The sequence below is a fragment of the Bemisia tabaci genome, chromosome 2 (genome assembly GCF_918797505.1).
Source record: "Bemisia tabaci chromosome 2, PGI_BMITA_v3".
Lineage (NCBI taxonomy): Eukaryota > Metazoa > Arthropoda > Insecta > Hemiptera > Aleyrodidae > Bemisia > Bemisia tabaci.
The window spans coordinates 12,995,484-13,015,401 of record NC_092794.1 but is presented as its reverse complement, the minus strand read 5'-3'; the positions used below and the strand labels follow the sequence as shown (position 1 = coordinate 13,015,401).

Below are 19,918 nucleotides of genomic sequence, written 5' to 3'. Positions count from 1 at the left end.
TTCTTATCACCAGTTCATCAAATAAACAAAAACAAACGATCATCAGCAGGCATCGATCACACCTAACCTATGAACCTGACGCTGGTGCAGAATTTTTGTGTGTGTAAACCAGCAAATTGTCATATACTATTGTTATCAATTACTTTTATCCATGTTTCGCTAACTTTATGGTTGATTTCTTGAATTGTGCTATCATAATCCTGTAGTGCGCGTATGCTAGGCTCGGTAGCGGCCGTAGTAGCGTCGTGGTTCCAAGGACCGAAGTGAATGCCCAACCATCAAATGTTGGAACAAATCAACCTACAAACTACAAGCAGTTATAGTACTTTTCTTTCTCCAAGCTGATTCCACGTACCTACATCCAAAAAATGTATGTATGATAAGTTGAACACTTTGCCATTTTTATAATCAATTCTCGGAACATCCATGCAGCCTTTCGACTCCTCCCATCGCAGTACTTGCTGTATGAGTTGTCGGCCCCTTGTGCCCATTTAAGTAGTCATTAATCATGGAAAAACCACCCACTGCTATTTCGATACATTTTGTCTGTTGATAAAACCTATATTGATAGACCTACCTTGGTCAAAATAGCTATTTCACTGGTCGGTCTGAACAGAACTGGGCCATTTCCAGACAGCGATGTAACTCTGTTTCTTGATGATCCAAACAGCCCACCCTATAAATGCACTTTTTATTCAAACATTTGTATCAAATTTATCCGTGCATAACAGAGCTGAATTGCAATCTTTTTATCCGTTTCAAGATGTACTTTTCTGTATATTTTGTCCTATTTGAATCCTAATAGAGCTTGTGTCAAATAAATTGTCCTCTTTTGCTGTATATATGTGCAAAACAGAAAATTCATATCCTGCGCATACATTAAAAGAAAAAACGAGTTTTCTAAAACAGACTATACTTACTATCTTAATTATGAGATATAGTAATACTCATTCTTTTAGTCATTACTCTATTGCAGCTCATGTTCACATGATTTTAAGTGTGACTCAAACTTGTATCAGAATACGATTTGAAAAATACCCAGAATTTGACCATGGAATAGTTTGAAATATCTGTGATAGCGCCGCCTGTCTAGATATTGCCAGGGAGCGGAGATAAGTTGGCCTTCTGTGTTGTAGTGATATGCTGGTCTTGTGACCAGAAGGTCCTTAGTTTGATTCTCAACTAGGAGCCCTGAGTTTGATGGTCTCAAGCAAGGGTCACTGCGGCGGCGTTCAAGATACAAGAACTAAGGGATTACGCAAGGGCTTAGTGTCCCAGGGCTACTTAAAAGTGATGAGAGAAAAAAAGAGAAGAAGAAATCAACCATATCATTATTGTATTGGAAGTTGGCAGTTGTCTAGTTTCCATTTGCATGGAGGTGCTGTGATCAGGTAGGGATGCGAAAAGGACCCCGCACACCTCTTATGGGAAGCTGCACCATGACGGAATGCCTTCTGACTTATGTCATTCGATTCTCCTCAAGATGCTGATCAAAAGTTTTAATTGCGCCAACTTTCTACGATGTACTGTTTTCGCAAAAAACCTAAGAGAAGATTCAATAATTCGGCAACTATGAATAAAAAAGAACAAAGCATTTGAGGACAGGCCCGATGTAAATAAAGAAAAAATGTAGCGCGTGTCCGTCTTCTTATCTGTACCTGCCGACTCAGGGGCTATCTCCCTCCCGTACTCGCCCGGTAGACGTTCAGACTTTCCTGTTCTTATGCTCCTCAAGAATCTGATTTGGATGGTCGAGCAAAACGGCGAGCGGAATCCGAGATAAGACTGCCGCTCAGTGCGGGAGTTCCCCTGATTTGTTCACTCGAGTACTGAAAGGAGGAATCTTTCTGGCTTTTTATCGCGGAATAATTGAATCTTCTCCTGGGTTTTTTGCGAAAACGGTGCATCGTAGAAAGTTGGCGCAATTATAACTTTTGATCAGCATCTTGAGGAGAATCGAATGACATAAGTCAGAAGGCAATCCGTCATGGTGCAGCTTCCCATAAGAGGAGTGCGGGGTCCTTTGTTGACTTTGCCAGATAGTCATGAGTAAAAAACTGCTAACCCATCTAATTCGAGGTCTAATACTTCTGTAGTTTGAATATTTTAAATAACTTTATGATGTGAACTCAGTGTAATGATACCTTTTGTACTGTGGATTATTTTACATTTGAACATTTTTGTATTATTGATGTGTCAATATGTGTTTGAAATACTTAGCTAAATTTTTTAGATCCCTTCATTATCTACCAAAGTCAAGTCAAATTTAAAAGGCAAAGGAAAGTTCTCAAATAGATACTATCCAGTTGCCAAAGTCCATCAATATTAATGTGGTCTAAGAAAATTGATACTGTTCATTTTCTAGTAGGCAGATCATATAAGTGAAAAATTTCTCTTGATTTGTTTCAGACAATAATGGATAGCAGAAAAAACAAAATCAAGACGGAGATTTTGCTGGAGTCTGCAGCTGGAGACTGCAGGATTTCCTCAAGCCCATCACTCATCCTGGAAAATGTGGCCGCAGTGCAAAGCCCACAGTTGTTGAACGAACCTCCAGATAATGAAGTCATAATGGTCTCAGACTTTATTCAGTCCCCCATTTTACTTGGTGACGTCCATCATTTGAACTCTGTTTCTGTCGGATTCAACCCAGTCTCATTCTTGAACGATAATACAACATCTGTCACATGGTGCAATGAATCTGTCCTACCTCTACCTTCAGCCAGCCAGGTCTCTACTCACACTTAATCAATGGCCAGAAAATTGTACAAAATGAACGTTCTCTCAATGGTGAGACATCGCTGTCTCTAGACATCATGTCTGATTGTGTAAAAACAAAAATCCTTGAGCAAGACTCAGTGACTCCTGATTCAATGCAGCCATTAATTTTAATCACGGCTACCATATCTCAGCCGAATAGTGTCCCGAAAGTGACAAGCAGTGTCAGTAGGACGAGTCTCAGCTCAAAATCTATGAAAGAAAAATCGTCCAAGAGGAAAAATTCAAGCAAAGTGATGGAAATGAAAAAGTCATTAAAAATGAAGGAGGAGTCTTCAAATCCGGATGACTGTCTGTCATCTGTTTCAGATGCAAGTGTCTTGAATCATAGTAACGAAATAATGAATTCATTACTTTTAAATGGTGACAACTTATCGAGCCTTTTCCCGAATCCTTCGTCACTACAAACTTCAGACCTATCAAGCTCTAACCAAATTGATCTCTCAAATGCGGGCCTCAGCATACAGACATTTGATCCCTCTAAAATTGATGGAAAAAAATTTGTTTACAAGCCACTGGATTGTGACGCAACCTTGATGGGTGCAGCCAATTTTCCAAACGATGATACCCTGTTAGCTGCAAGTTTAGCAAAATCCAAAACGCATTACTCCACTCCAGGTCTCAATATCTACATGAATTCAAACTCGGAATGTGTCGATAATTGCATTAAATCTGGTCTCATTAAATCGCCTTCCGTCACCTCAAAAACAAATGCCTGGGATATTAAGTTGAAACAGAAGGAGACGTTAGCCAGCGATAAAATGTTCATCAGTGCGGACTCAGATCCTATTCTTGAGTCCACAGATAATTTTTTAACATCTTTAAATTTGGGCTCAAGTCTAAAATCAATTGATTTATTCGATGATAAAATTCAGTCAGACGCCGGTCTTAGCATACCAGGGGCCTCAGTCAAATTGAAAACTAACACAGTAGAACCAGAAATAGAGAACATGGAGTTAAATGCGCTCCATTTGGGCTCAAGTCCACCTGGTTACACAGCCCAGCTCCTATCCCAATTGTCTCATGCCCACAGTCTCCCATCAATCTCGAGTAGCCAAGTTTCCTCAGTTTTCTCTGCGCTTGAGCACAGTGAGAAACACATTGCAGCTGGAGATCTAGTATTGTCACAGGTAACGTTCACTGTCTGTTTATTTTATTTTATTTAGCATACATTGGTGCAAACAAACAATAACCATTGTTATTGCATAGGTCAAAGGGTATACAAATATTAGTAATAAGAAGGAAACTATTTTAAAATCACCTATTGTATAACAGACTTTGGTAATTAATAGATTTTCGGCGTTCTTCTCATTCTTAATTTTCAAATTGCACATAAATTAGGGGAAAGCTCTTTAGAAACATCAGGTATTTTAGGAAGATAGATATTGATGGCTAAAATTGAAGAATGCAAATCTCTATTGCAATGGTTTGAAATCGTGGAATCATGGTTGAAATTATGTTATATTTTATTTTCCAAAATCTAACATCTATGGTTATATCTCATGGTGTAAAACTCTCTGAGAGAAGAGTGAAGAAAAATTTCAGGAAAAACGTCCCATAATTTGTTCATAAGAAATCAGAGATGAGCATTTTTCGATTTTAGCCATCAATATATGTATCTCAGATGGGTAAAGAGATTCAATCACTTTTAAGCCACTAGGACTTGTAAGAACCTGAGAATTCTATGTGAAATTGGGTACTTTTTGTGATGCATTTGATATGCTTTCGATCAGTTTTCACGGATTGTACCTTTTGCTATTTTGTATCCAAAACAATGAGCAACATACCCAAATTTTGGAGTTTGCCAATTAAGACGTGACTTTCCCTCCTCTATTTTTAGTATGATTATGTCCTCATTGATATGCTTATTTATATTTCTCGATTATTTTGATCCTTGCATGCCTGTTAGCTGATATTCAAATTTTTACATGTATCCTACGATACCAAACTTCTAGAGATTCTGTAGACAATAATAGCCTCAGCAGCCACATGTCTATGAACAATAATAAGTAACTAACTATTCATCCAGCAAGTTTTGACAGAACAAAAGGAATCTACTACAATTAATCTTCTCTCCTTTTCCTCATTCTGTTAGAAGTTCATAAAGTTTCAAACTCGGTGATTAGTTTTTTGCTTTTCCTCTTCTTGTAGATGGAGAGCATGAGCAATAACCAGCCAATCAAAGCAGAGAATATTCAAGAAAATGAAGATGAAGATGTTAAAGTTGTTGATGGGCCCGATGAAATTTTGGATTACAAGCTGAAAACCAAAACCAAGGCGCCGCCACAAAAGTGAGTGTCACCCTTTGATCCTACCTACACGAATTTCATCCTCTGTAAAATTTGCCAGTTGTCATGGTTAATGGGCATCTATGTCACTTATTCATGTCCCATAAAAGTTGAGAAAAATGGGATAGGATCAGAAATCTTGGAATACTGCGTATAGCGATCCTAGAACATCCTTCCTAGCTTGTCATAGTCATCTTAAATAAAAATATAATGACATTGTTACCAGATTGTGCACAAGATCCATGCTGCCAAATAGGCCCCTCTATTTAACTTTTTGGTGATACTTAAACAAAATATGCCTACTTTACTTTGTAAGTATAGTATAATATCTTGCAAATCATTTTTTGAATTTGCAATGGGCAAAACTTTTATGACATAATTCTGCTTTTCTGTAGAGAGGACCTTTATCATATTTACGTTGCCTAACCTCAGTGGCAACTTCTGTACTAAACCTGGGAAAATTTCTCTTAAAAAGGAAAAAAAATCACCGAGGCAATAAAAAATCAATTTCCACGTCCTGATCCTATGTTGCATATAATTGTGAACGTTTATTCCGTTTAAAACCGGAAGCCCCTTAAATAAGTCTGATCTTAGATTACGTCATTGCAGTTTTTGTCAAAGAACATCTAACCCATAAAAGTGCTAATCATGAAAAATATGTGTTAGAGCTTCTGCACAAAATGATTTTTGCGTTTCAGGTTTCAGCTAGTCAAGTGTGAATTGAATGGTTATGCATGTTACAAATGTGGGCTGTGTCCCTATCTAAGTATGACCCAGCAAAGTGTCATTACGCATTTCCAGCAACATCAAAGTAAGCTGTTAAGAAGAGCCATTCGCTGTATTGGGTGTAAAAATCAATTCTATTCCAAATTTTTATTAAAGGTATGTTTATAGTTTCTCTTGAATTTTAAGTTTTTAAAATTGCATTCAATTGGCTGTCACCTTCTGACCAAAGTAACAACCCTTATATGCTGCTCTCATCTAGATCTCAACCCATTTCATTTGATTGACTGGTTAAAAAAAAAAAAAAAAAAAAAAAAAACCGTCTATTGATACAAGCCAAAGATAATGGCATGAATTCATTGCTATTGATGCTTGTTTCTATGAAACAAAAATTCTCATTACGAAGGGAATAAAAGCATTTAGAAGAAATTTGCCCTGAGGCTGGAGCTTTCTTGAGCAGGTTTCATATTCGTTTGCTATATCTCTTGTTACCATAACAATAATGAAAGGAGAAATTACAAAAAACTTATACTCTATCATACTGTAGCCATTTTAGCTTATATCATCGTCAGGTACTAAAAAAAGAAAAGAAAAAACATAAACAATAACAGAACGAATGTTTAAATTGTGCATGTGGGTCCTATCGTAATGCGGGAGGAAGTATTTTATCCTATTTCTGTATGAAGTCTCCCACTATTTTTTTTTATCAAAGACTAGCCCCTAAATTTCTGTGAAATAGAGGTTTTATCAGTCTAAAGTTATTTTAACAATTATACATAAAGAAAAATGATTAATTGTGAATTTAACATCTGTGTTATCAGGCCCATTTACTGCAAGACCATGAGGTGTTAGTGGATGAGCTTCACCCGATTTTGGATGCTGTTATTGCTGCTAACAAACCTCAAGCAGTCACAGCAAGGCGCAAGCAAAGCAAGTTTTCTCTGATAGCAGGTTTGTTCCATGTAACTAGTCTATAATCAGCCATCATTATGGTTTACTATCAAAAGAAAAATTAAGAAGTAGATGCAGAATCTACTTTCCTGCCCCTACAGCTTGAAATCAGGACTTCAGTCCACAAATTAAAAAAGACTGAACCTCTATTTTGACTTTTCTGCAGACCAGTTCCAACAAGTAATGTTGTGCATGTGAAGAATTATCTTCACTCAATGGCTCTTTTGTAAAAGAGCTTCATCTCTCCAACAATTTCTAATCATATATTCTTTTAAAAATCTTATGTTACACATATTTTATTTGCACTTATTAATTATGTATTTTCTACTCTGTTGTAGAGTCCATTATCCCCAAAGAGCCAGAAATTAATATACCATTGGCAACTACATCAACAACCGTCCCTCAACCAGTGACAATTAGTTCATCAGTCAATCTAGAATCCGACATGATTGCTACCCCATCGGATCTTGTCAGCATGGATATCCTCACCAGTCAGCCGATGATGGAACCTCTAGAACCTGTCAAACCTCTAGAACCACTGGAACCGCTCCAGCCGTCGCAACCCATTCAGCCTCTTCACCCAAGTGACTCTGTAGTTGAGGAACCTATAGCAACCATCACCTCGTGGACGGAGCCCATTGTTGAACCGCATCCTCTTTCAATACCACACCCAGGTAACGAAGTTTCTAATTTGATAATAGATTGATACTTTACAAGTACAGTAGACAACGATCGGAAACCGAACATCATAATACATGCGCTCCCATCAAAATCTCACCCCAAATATAATGGATACATTGAAAATTTGCAAATTCAACCCTTAAAATTTTAGCTTTTTCCTGTTCATCAATAATTGAAGTAATTGCAGTTACGATTTTATGGTTTTTTTTGTTGGCAAAATCCATCGTTGCTCCGGTAATTTATTTTTTAATTAACATTTATACTTCTTTGCAAGTAAGATTCTGTTGTTTTTCGTACCCATATAATAACTAGACCCCATTCAACAGAAAGAAACTTAAGTTACATTCAGATTGAATCAAAGAAAAGAGGCTTGATATTATATATGTAGTCTTTCATGGCTCCACGCTCATTTTTTTTCTTAAGACTTGTTTTTGCTTGCCATAATCCATGGATTGCATATCTAGGCATTTTTGTACTTAGGAAATTATTCGCTAGGGAAACTCAGTGTAGACAAAAGTATGGCTAGCAAATTAAAATATTTGGCAAATGCATAATACATTTCATAGATCTCCCCATTTCTCTTTGCAGAAGGATCTATGAGCATTGAAGGAATGGAAATCAGCAACAATATTACCTCGAATATCAACGGCCACGGTAAAGTTGAAGGGGAGGAAATTACTCTGGTGAATTCTCTGTGTCAGGTAAAACCTGAGTCAGAGAAAAAGAAAGCCAAGAAAACAAAAGTGAGACCTGTGGCAATAAAAAAACTTCTGAATCAGGAAGAGAGTAGTGCCTCCTCTGGTCTCCTTATACCTGGTATCCCTCCGATTCCTCCCAAGTTCAAGAAAAATTCGAACAACGGTTTGAAGTAAGTATATTCCATAATTTTTCATTTTCAAGGATAGATTAATATTTTTTAGTAAATTTGCACATGTCTGATAATATTTTGTATTGCTGGAATTTTCAATAATATTGGTTTATCATTGCATAATGTTGAACCTGAAAAAAAATTAATCAGTGCCTTTAATCAGTTATTATCGGTAAATGTCAATACACAGGTTCTCTCAAAATTAATGCAATGATCGCAACTTTGAGAAAGTGAAAAATTATATCAACATTCAATTTTAACATGGGGCTTAACACCTTGATAATAATTTTGTGGTTTCACCCACCTCAACTTTCACCATTGTAAGCATGGAACGATATGAGTGCCAAAGGTGCAGAATGTATGGAAACAGCGTTTACTGAAGAGGGTGTATCTTTTGGAGGAGTAATCTTACTTTTTTCTCCAATTATTTTATTCTATTTAATTTTTTGAATTCACTCATCAAGTGATCAAATTCCATAGTAGCAAAGAATATTTTCTTCACTGATTTGTTTGTAGTTTTCAAAATGAAGCACGAGGACATTAGATTCTAAGCTGATTAACTATTTGTATCAATCTGAAAGATGTATCGCAAAAGAAATTATTCTTAACTTCAAATGAATGTATTGTTGCAGGTGTGGCCTTGATGGGTGTACAACTCGATTTTCTGATTCTAAAAATCTTCAGCTTCATCATCAATATCATGATCTCGAGAACTCAACCTTCAAATGTCTTGACTGTGATCACAAAAACCCGGATTGGAATCGCTTTTCTCTCCATCTTTGGCGCTCTCACAGTATTAATGTGGATCTCTATTCCTGTGCATTGTGCAACTACAAAACTAGCAGGTAAGGAGATCATCATTACGTATGAAGGGAATGGTTCAATTATCTTCTCTGCGAAAATGAATATGAGTACTTTAAAACTTTGATATATTTTCAAATAATACACAAGTTCACGAACTGTTCCAAACGACCCCAATATTTGTTTAAATTTTTTTCCAAGTGATGCAAATCGTTGAAAATTGTTACCATCAGCTTTTACATTTTTGCTTTTGCTACATTGAAGTCTTGCGATGATCTTTACTAAATAGTTTAAAAATTTTGAGAGGTAGAATGAACACCACAAATGTTACCCCTATGGTTCCTATAAAATTAAATGTTAATTATGTATTTTGCTCTGCTAAAATCCTGAGGATGGCAAAAGCTGATAAGGCTAGTCTTATTCAACTGATAAACCAGTTTCTTTGTAAGTTTTGGCTTCACATAGCACTGGCTACACCTAAACCAAAAATTTACAAAGAGCTAGATACCACCAAAATTTTATACCGTGACAACTTCAAAAATCGTAATTATCCACCTAATTGGATTTTCTATTATATTTCTTCTAAAGAAAAGTAATTTCAATCTATTTTCTTTCCAGTCGGAGTATTCTGCTTAATCTTCATTACCGCATCCATGGTGAAGAGCGACCCTTTCTTTGCGATCTGTGTGGAAAAGGATTCAAAACAACAAAACAGTTACGCAATCACAAGGTAAATGAATTATAGTTTCCCCGCTATTTTTAAGAAATGCCCTAATCATCTACTACTCCTTAGGTTTTTTTGCTATCACTATTATTCCCAATCCTAACATTTGAAATGGTGCAATGAGGCAGACACATTCTGTGAGCACCCTGGTATTGATTAAGCTCTGTAGATCAGTGTTTTTTGTCACATTTTTTCAGAATTTTCTTTTGGATTTTTGTCTTTTTTGCGTATTTCTCCAGCTTTTAAGAAAGTTATGCAGATTCAAATTTTACCAATCTTTTCTCTCTCTCTAAGCTCTCTCTCACTTTATTTTATGTGCAATTTTAGGCAGTTCATCGACTCAAAGCAATTTCGGTGGCCGAAACTAAAGAAATCTTGTGCAACATCTGTGGCTGCAGTTTTTCCAACTTGAGAAAACTTCAACTGCATGAAAATAACATCCATAAAAAACTGAGACCGTATCTGTGCAATTACTGTGGACACAAGGCATCATCTAGGAGTTCTTTACGAATGCATATCCGTCAGCATACTGGTATGAACTATTTACATCAATTAATATAATATGTGTCACCCCTTAATGATCAAGACTCTCAACATCCAGCAATGAGTAAATGACCTATGAATTAGGTTATTAAATTAATGGTTCTTCGGAGCACTTATAAAATTCTCTCATGTATCTATTTACTTTATTTTCCACAATTCCTGAACCTGCCAAAACATTCATTCTATCGTTAAAAAAAGAAGCGGAGGAATGGATAATAATGGGTCAGTTGTGCTGGTTACAAAAGCATGTTTTGATGCTTGATTCTTGTAGATCAACTAAAAATAATGAGATCTGTCCAAACAGTAACTTTCCATGTTCAATATTATTCGAGATATCACGCTTTGAAAAATTTGGTTTATGACATCATCCACCACGGTAGTGACACCCTTGGTTTCTTGTGACCAACGCAATTGACCCATTGTCAAAGGTTTGCTGAGGCATATGTGACTTTTTTTCCTTCATCACCAGAAAACTAAAATCCTTTTAAAGAAAGGGTTCATGAAGCTTTGCTTTGAAGGAAAGAAGGGATATTATCATAGGTTCGTGGAATAACGTTTCTCGTGTATTGAGGGGGAATTTTACTTTGAAGTTTGAAATTAGTTTCAACACTCTAACCTTATGGCTGCACATCCTCTTCGAGTTCCAAATATTTTTTAGTGATGTGTAAGTGCAATGTTTCAAGCTCCTGATCAGGATTATTCTGGATCCATCTTGCAAGGTGATTCAAAAAAAGTTACATGCTCAATCAATGATCATTGGATTTCATCAAATTGAGTGCTAAATCTTGGTTGATAATTGAAGTTTTAGAACCAGACAGAGCCTCTAAAGAAGTTCTTCAAGAATTTAAAATAAAATTGGCCTCCTGGCAATCTGGATTCAACAATGATTCCTGATACTCCTGTCTCTATTCCCTTTAAGCTCAAAACCTCAGTTGAATCGTTTTTTTTTTTTATTTATCGTTGTAAGAAACCGTGTTTTTGTTTAATTTCGTTTTAGTATGATTTTAGTGTTGCTCACATAAATTTTTGTGAATTGCAGGTGAGAAACCTTTCAGCTGCAATGAGTGTGATTATGTGACTGGTGACCACAACTCAATGCGGCGCCATAAAATGAGACACTCGGGAGCAAAACGTTATAGCTGTCCTCATTGTTCATACGCTTGCATTCAATCGAACACCTACAAGTCACATCTGCAGAGAAAGCATCCAGGTAAAGTTTTGCTGTTCTAAGAAAGAATGTCGTACGAACATTAGAATGGTGTCAAATTTCCCCTCTTCAAATATTAATTTTTGAGAACAAATTATGAATATTTCTCCTTGAAATTTTCGGATACTTCAGATCACATCACAAAAAAAAAAAAAAATTCTGAAAAACTGGATGGGATATAATCACATTATGAAGAACATTTTCTACAAAATTGGACAGAATATATTCCCAAGTTCAAATTCAAGTAAAATTCAAATTTGATCAAATGAAATTTGGGAAGGATCATGCTGAACATCTATTCTAGCAACTCAGGCAGTTTAGTTGACTAATAATACCATCTATTTTTTTTTTCAGGACTGGATGAAGGACTCATGTTTTGTTGTCATCTGTGTTCCTTTGTGTCTGTAAAGAAGGAGAATTTAATGTCTCACATGATGGAGCACAAAGATGACGAAAGTCAAAACGACTCTAAACTTACAAATAAGGAGGAATCCGAACTTGCATTAATGAATGAAAGTGCTGACAATATGGAGTTCCCGATGGAACAGAAAGTTGAATGTAAAGTAAGTCAAAGTTATTGAAGATTTTGTCCCTTCTTTTTAAAAAACTCTGTATATTTCAGGGCTGCCAGCGGTCTGGAAAACGAGGAAAGTCAGGAATTCACACAAAAAGTCAGGGAATGTAATAAGTTAGCGTTTAGCAGAAGTGAGTGTAATTTAAAGGAAAAAAATCAAAGTGAAAGTCTTACTTGATTGTCAGGAAAAGTCAGAGAATCCAAAAATTTTGTTGTCAGGGAAAAGCGAAAATGGTCAAGGAAAATTCAGGGAATTTGATGATGAAGAAATTATGGCAACCCTGATATTTGCATCCCAACATGCTTTTAGGCATCTGTTCCTGTGGCGCCAGAAAATGATGTACCTTAAAAAAGACTCAGAATAATTGAAAATCTCTTAAATTAGGGCCCAAAAAATGTTTAGCTCTAAGTTTGCATACAGTTGATGTCAGTTTTCTTTGTTTGATGTCAATTTGGTGGTGTCTGATCTAAGAGACCAAAGCAGTGTAGAACATATCAATGGATCTGTTGTGCTTCTCATGGAATCGTGATTTGATTTTTGAAATTCACAGTTTAGGCATCAGTAATAACATGTATTTAATAGCCAAGTTTCTACATCTTATATCAATGGAGATATTGCGTCTTGAAATAAAACTGTATGCGACATCATCATCTGCAATTATTTTTCGATGAGTTTTCTTACGATGCATTCAGCAATTAGTGATGCACATATTTGCACTAAATATTTCAATTTTACCTTTGTTAGAACTAAGGTGGGAGCCATGGTGTTCTCATCTCATGGATGACTTCAATCATCATGCTTCTCAAAGGGCAGTATCCCACAAATATTGAAGGTAGAAACCTAAAGATCAAAGTTGGTTTAAGGACCTTAAATTGAAATTGTAAGATGAAAAATTCAGTGTAAGCATCACGTTTTCAGTGTGCCTCAAGTGCGAGCTTAATAAGAGGAAAATAAGATGCAAACAATAACTGATCAGCAATTCAATGTGGAGATACAACATTTGTCTAGTTTTCTGTCTCCTCTAAGAGCTTCAAGAATTTTCCTCGTCAAGTTCAAAGTTGAATGAAGCATCAACCTCTAAACTGACAACTACTAAGTAAAATTCAAATATAATGTATTTTATAATTTAGCCTTTGAATATTTTGACGTGCACCTCAAACAGAACTTGATTATTTGCTTTTTGGTCGTAGGATCTTCGAAATTAATTCATCGGAAGACTTTGCATTGGCAGCTGAATGGGAGAGATCCCAAGACCACTAAACCACCAATCACCTCCATTCATATTTTACAAATCTAACAGATGCATCGACGCTTAATTGTATGTGCGTCCAAAATTTAGGTTTCAATTTCTCCCGAAAACTTCTGTCCATCCTCAGCCACTCTTTAATTGCAAGCACTAGTAGTACGCTAATCATCGTGAACTTATTCCCCAGAATTGGTGCTCTCTTTGAACTCCTTCAAGTCTTGCACTCAGCAGTGAGGCGTCAATGATCGATTACCTATGTTTCCGCATTTGAAGCTATGGTAAAAGATCGATTATGAAGGTGTTCGTTGCAAACACCCTGTTTATCGAACCTTTTCCGTAGGTTTAAATGGCAGATAATTGGATGTATCGCAAAGCATGCAACGCCACTGCTTGCACTCTCTCTTAAGTTGAAATGAACCTCATGAGCAGCTGTTTGGAGAAAATTAAATGGTCCGCAGTCTTCCCATTTCTTTCTTTCTTTTAGACCTTCCAGAGAAGGAGTCAAACCTGCTTGATATGAGAACAATGTGTATCTAGCTGTGATCACATTCATCAACCGTCATTGTGTATTGCTCATTTAATGCTAGCTAATTCATTGTGTTTTAAAGAGTTCCTCTCTTTATTTAATGTGTTCCTTTTAGGTTGAATTTTTTGTTCTATGTGCTGTGATATAGTTTGTAAGTTGTGACTCTGATTTGAGTAAAATTTTTATACATTTTCTCATATTAATTTTGTGTTTTTTATTCCCATTACAATTTTTTCATCAAGCAGCCAAGATATTACGTATTCGCCCTGTCAAGTATTTAAGTTCCTCTCATAAATTTTTTTACAATCCCCCTACCATAACCCAATTAGATAATATCTCAGAGTCGCAGGATTTTTTAATAAATCAAAAACCTAAACTATGGGGGGAAAAAAAGTATTCAAGTTGACGTCCAAAATGAACCCTCTGGTGTGATAATGACTGTGGGCAGCTTTATGCAACTTTCGCCGTATAGCATTCATTCTTACGGCCCTCAACTAACAAGCACACCCCATATTCTTTCCCACCCGTCTCCGTCTCTGGTTCCTTTTAGCTTAATTACGTCCAAATTACAAACAAATTTCTCTAAAAAATCGGGAGAAAAATATTTCTAAATTATCCTAAAAATGTTGCGATTTGTCAAAGGAAATTTGGCAATGTCTGAAGGCTCACGCTTCCTAACGACAGAAGTATTGCGATGCCACTCTGTTTGCGTATAACTACATCTACTTGCTAATAAAATTTCTCAAAGTACTTACGCATTTCTTGGAAAACTAATGTTTTTTCCCTCTCTCTCTCTTTTCTAAACTTTACGAAAAATTTTACTCATGATTTGATTTTAGTAACACAAGGAAAAGTATTGAACCTAATTCTTCATAGTTAATTAATTTTTCTACTACCAAAACTATGACTCCGAAAAACTACACGGTTTATGATACACGATACACACCTTCAAGAAAATTGCTGTTGACCGTGATACCGCTATTTGACCTCTTGGGGGCTCATCGTGCCAATTCAGTTTATTGAAGGTGTTTTAATTTTCCGTCGCTTCACGTTGAATCCCCATGAACGTCCGTGGTAACAAGCAGGTTCCCATTTGAAACTGTTTTTTCTTCCGTGGTCTTTTCGTATAAGATGCGATGCTGCTCTGCGTGCGTAGAATTACTACATCTACACGTTGCCACATTTCCTCGAAGAATTTACGCATTTCCGGAAATCTAATGGGTTTTTTTTTTCTTGTAAATTTTACGGACAATTTTACCAATAATTTGATCTGATCAGCTTCAAACTCCTTGTCCAAATCAATCATTCACTAAGGGTTGATTACTTTTGTTACCACCATGAAAATGACCAAAACTGCCGTGTCAAAGAAAAACGCCTTAAGAATATTCAAGGGTTGCAAAATGTCCTTCTCTAAAACGTCCGTTTTTGGTAAAAATGTTGTGCACCTATACTTCCTTGGACTTGTCAGATATTTTAAATTAAATTGCGAACAAAATTGTCCGAAAAACTCGAAGAAAAATAAAATTTGCAATATTCCAAGAATTTTTTTTTTATCGAAGGCAATATGGCAACGCCTGAGGGCTTACACGGCGTTTTTCCATAGCACGGCAGCAAAATACTATGTATAAAAAAGAATCATACGGGCGCTGTAGGCTGTGATACCACTATTCGACCTCCTGGGAGCTCATCGTGCCTACTCAACTTATTGAAGGCGTTTTTCTTTTCCGTCGCATCACGCTAAATTCCCATGAACTATCTTGGTGAAGAGCAGGTTCTCTTTTGAAACTGTTTCTTTTGCAATGACCTTCTTGCATTAGATGTCTAATGCGATGCCACTCCGTGTGAGTAGAACTACATCTACACGTCGCCAAAGTTTCTCAAAGAATTTATTCATTTTTTGAAAAGTTGAAAAACCATTTTTGTTTAAAACTTTACGGACAATTTAATATTTTGCTCAGAATTTGATCTGGAATACCTACTTACAGAAACATATTCTAATCAATAAATTAAATTAATTTTTTAACCGAAAAAAAAAATCACCCAAACTTCTGTGCTATGCATGGTATGGTATACATGTATGTCACCTTGATAGGCACATTATGCATAGTACATGAATATGACTTATTAATCGCTGATAACGTTACTGATGATCGCTTACAAGTGCAGAAACGTGCTAAAATTTCGAAAACAGAGACACGTTTAGCCTGAAACAACAACCCCTCCCCCTCCCGTATTCTTGAAAATTCGATATATCCACGTGCGAGGGATTCAAATCGGATTAAAGTAAGATAAACGAGTATCATACGGTGCTTTAGCTTTCGATCTTTACGAGCATGACTAAACGTTTACGATGTTTTTTAGGCCTTAACAATCGCAGTTTTCTGCTTGTCACTTTACAGATGCATCTATGCCTGAGCAAAACTCAATTTCCGATTTTTTCGCAACGGAAAGCAGCGTTTACAGTGCCTTCAACATTGGGCAGATACTTCAAACGTTACACCATTTACGCATAAGATCCGACGCGACGCGCGACGTGTGATGTGTGAATTACCTACATACCGATGGCCAAAGTACGAAAACCGCACGTGCCGCACAGCATCTTTCTCCCATTCCGATGTTTCAAACTTCCAGTTTTATTCATTTTTTCCTTCGGAAACTAAATCAACGTAATTTCTTAAAACGTAATTTATTTTTTCCTCTCCGTCAGCCAGAAATACCCTGCTTAAAATCATCTATTAAAGTTTGCCTCGTTCCCTCTTGGAAAAAAAAAAAAAAAAAAAAAAAAAAAAAAAAAAAAAATTGAAGTGAAGATTTCGAAACAGCGCGCAACGGAGATATATGTGGTATCCTCACTTTGGTTATCGATTTAATTCCCCACCGTGCTGATTATGAAATTGATATGACAAAGCTATAGACAAAAGAAGACATAGAGAGTATGGAGCAATCCCATTGGTTGAACTGGTGATCTTTACAGACGAAGAGGAAAATGCTAGATAGCTATAACTGTCGGGCTTTAGTCGGTTGCCGTTAAGTTAGACTATTACCTACCTCCTTTGTCCATTGCAACCTCGCCGCTTTCATGAACAGAATACCTCCGTATCCCTTTTGTCTTCTTTATAGCCTTTTATTTTTTGGGGGTTCTATCAATTTCACTAATCGGGCCGCTGCCGAATGTACAGGCGTATTTTAAGGTTAAAACGCGGTAGAACTCCACATTAACCATCTCGGGTAATCAGATAGGTGCTTATGTGTTCCATTAATAATGTCCATGTGTCAGGTAGCATTACTTTAATAACTAAAATTCCTTATTCGATGGAAGACAGAGAGTCTGTCTCTCTGTTTTCGGAAGGTACAATCGCAATTCTTTCACAAGACAAATCCTTGTATTTTCAAGCTTATAAGGATCACCTACATTCCGTTCCACTTGTTCATCTTTTAATCCTCGTAGAAAAAACACCCCATTTGCTAAATACAGTTCTAGCTGAAGCGCACTTAAGCGCATTCATGACTGCAAAAATGTTAACGGAAATCGAAAAGGCCAGCGTCCACGAAGGCTGTTTCAATTGTAATCGTCCGTCGCATTTCTAAGGCGCAATGATACAACTATTTGAACTCTCCGGAATGCCTGAGGTATCACGCCGCATTTGAAGGCGTTTTCAAATCAGCCAAGTTCCGATACCCGGATTATCGTTTTGCATAGTTCATATTCTTTTGTTATATTCCATGCCACTTGTTCATCTTTAATCCTCGTAGAAAAACCACCCATTTGCTAAATACAATTCTAGCTGAAGCGCACTTCAGCTATGCATTCACCACTGCAAAAATTTCAGAGGAAATCGACAAGCCCAGCGTGCATGGAGGCTATCTCCATTCAAATCTTCCGTCACATTCTTACGGCGCAATGATACAACTATTTGAACTCTCCGGAATGCGTGAGGTATCACGCCGCATTTGAAAGCGTTTTCAAATCAGCCAAGTTCCGATACCCGCATTATCGTTTTGCATAGTTCATATTCCTTTGTTTATATGTCCTTCCAGCTCGTTTTCTTGGTTACTTTTACGCATCAATTATCCAATTTTTCTACCGATCATTGTGAAAAACGCTTTTTTCATTTATACTAAGGTACACGAGTCTCAAAATGGCATGAGTAATGCTATGCACATGAAGAATGGAGCATGTAAAATTATGATTTTAAATACCACGATACGAATTGAAAAATACAGGGTGTCCGGAAGTCAACGAATTTAATTTTCAGGATCGATTTTTCGGCTCAAAATATGACTCTTTTCCCCTATCCATATGCCTGAAAACGCTTCAGAAGTGAGTTATGCGCTTCCAAAGTTGCCATTTTTTTCTTTCAAATTGATGCATCTCCTCGTTATTTAGTTGTGAGGAGCTGAAACTTTGTGTAGAGGGGTACTTTTTAGCGCACTGTTAATTTTTTGTGTTTTCAAGGACATAGATCTTCGGAAAATGACGTTATGAGCGTTCCCGAATTTTAAAATTACGATAACTTCTGGGTAGGTGATATCTGGAAACACGGATTGCGGCACGTGAAAGACCACAAAAAATTAGGGCCACCAAGTATTGCACAACATTTTCCAACAACGCGTCATTTCGACGCAATAGAGCTTTGGAAAATTTCCTGATTTCGAAACTCCACGCCAGGTAGGCAATTTTTACTGCAGGGAGTGTGAGAAAATTGCCTGCGGAGCAAGGGGCTTCAAAAATCCCGAAGCTGCCGCGACGCGACGGCTCTTCGATGCTCCTTGCTATGTACTTATGAAGCGTTTTCAGGCATATGTGTATAGGAAAAAAAAATAACATTTTGAGCCGAAAAATCGATCCTGAAAGTTAAGTACGTTGACTTCCGGGCACCCTGTATAGTGTCATATCAAGTAAATTTGTGCTCTCTCTAAAATTTGAAGTGTATATACTTCGACTTTTTTCTTGCTATTTTCACGACTTAAAAATGGGGTATATGTATGCCGCCTTTGGTATGCGCCCCTCTTTAAATTAACTGGAACATTGATGACTATATATCCTCACTCCTTGAAAGTTGAAAATAATGAGGATGTAAAATTTACGGGGTTCTTCCACTCTAACAATATAGTCCCCACCGATAACTCACATTCGCTAAAAGTGACGCATGTGCCTTTTTCCAGGTCATCCATTCAAATAGATACCACCCCTCTCACCCACTTGACTTAGTCGGCACGGTGAATCGCTGTGTATGCAAAGAAACCTGGGGCGCCTTCAATTCTGAGTAGATGCAACACGGACACCCATAAAGCTGGAATAGTTGCATTAACGCCTTACTCATAATAAACGCTTAACGTGTCGTGTTGTAACGTTTGCATCCGTCACGTCCTCTGAAATAAACTGATATAGCTGTTACGACCTTCGATATTCGATGGTTCCACTCGAGACAAATGGATTGTGTTTGTATCGTTCATTTTGCCGCGCTGCTCTGAAACAGGTGACGATTCAACGTCGATATATCAATTGATGATGAATTGGACTACATTTTGCAATTAAGAACTATAAATTTCGGCCCGGGTTAAGAACAACGTGTGTGCCATTAGTTTCCCTATGCACGTAAGTGTTTTTTTCCCCAGATGAGTTAGAATTCATAGCTCCAAATTGCAAAATGCAGTCCAATTAGTCCGTATGAACTAAGAATGGGTGGCTCTTTCGGATTTTCGCAAAATAAGCAGTCTCCCGATCTGAAAATTTTGATCGCTGCTACGTATCAGTGACTAAAATGTGAAAATACGTAGGTATCTCAAAATGCGACAACGTTGCAAATTTTATCTGGTATTTAATTTTTGAAAATTAAAACGACTCATTTTCATCTTTTGAACTTTTCTTCAATTTTCCTCCACATTGCCACGATTATGCTGTCAAAATTTCAAGCCATAATATTTCGATGGCCGGAGTGCAAAACCGCGTATCTCTGTTTGCGACGTAGCAGACACTGAAAAAAAAAAAAAAAAAAAAAAAAAA

General features: G+C 36.9%; 1 protein-coding gene across 2 annotated transcripts; it reads left to right on the top strand.

Moving 5' to 3' along the window:
• The first annotated feature begins 93 nt into the window (after positions 1 to 93).
• Positions 94 to 14,110, top strand: LOC109033706 (uncharacterized). Of its 2 annotated transcripts, XM_019046429.2 has the most exons (13): positions 94 to 370; positions 2,410 to 3,908; positions 4,930 to 5,069; positions 5,765 to 5,948; positions 6,611 to 6,740; positions 7,079 to 7,414; positions 8,010 to 8,289; positions 8,922 to 9,134; positions 9,709 to 9,820; positions 10,142 to 10,346; positions 11,397 to 11,567; positions 11,919 to 12,127; positions 13,330 to 14,110. In XM_019046429.2, exons 2-13 carry the CDS (start codon positions 2,817 to 2,819, stop codon positions 13,342 to 13,344), a joined length of 3,087 nt encoding a protein of 1,028 aa, XP_018901974.2. In that variant the 5' UTR covers positions 94 to 370; positions 2,410 to 2,816; the 3' UTR covers positions 13,345 to 14,110. The 2 variants fall into 2 exon arrangements, with proteins under 2 accessions (XP_018901974.2, XP_018901973.2); XM_019046428.2 differs by having other exon boundaries at positions 95 to 370; positions 11,919 to 14,110.
• Positions 14,111 to 19,918: the final 5,808 nt, after the last annotated feature.

Excerpts from the sequence above, each read along its gene's own strand:
- LOC109033706 (XM_019046428.2), top strand. The coding sequence starts at position 2,817 with ATGTCTGATTGTGTAAAAACAAAAATCCTTGAGCAAGACTCAGTGACT. Across the intron at positions 10,347-11,396 it reads GCATATCCGTCAGCATACTG|GTGAGAAACCTTTCAGCTGC; the intron begins GTATGAACTATT and ends TGTGAATTGCAG. Across the intron at positions 11,568-11,918 it reads TCTGCAGAGAAAGCATCCAG|GACTGGATGAAGGACTCATG; the intron begins GTAAAGTTTTGC and ends TTTTTTTTTCAG.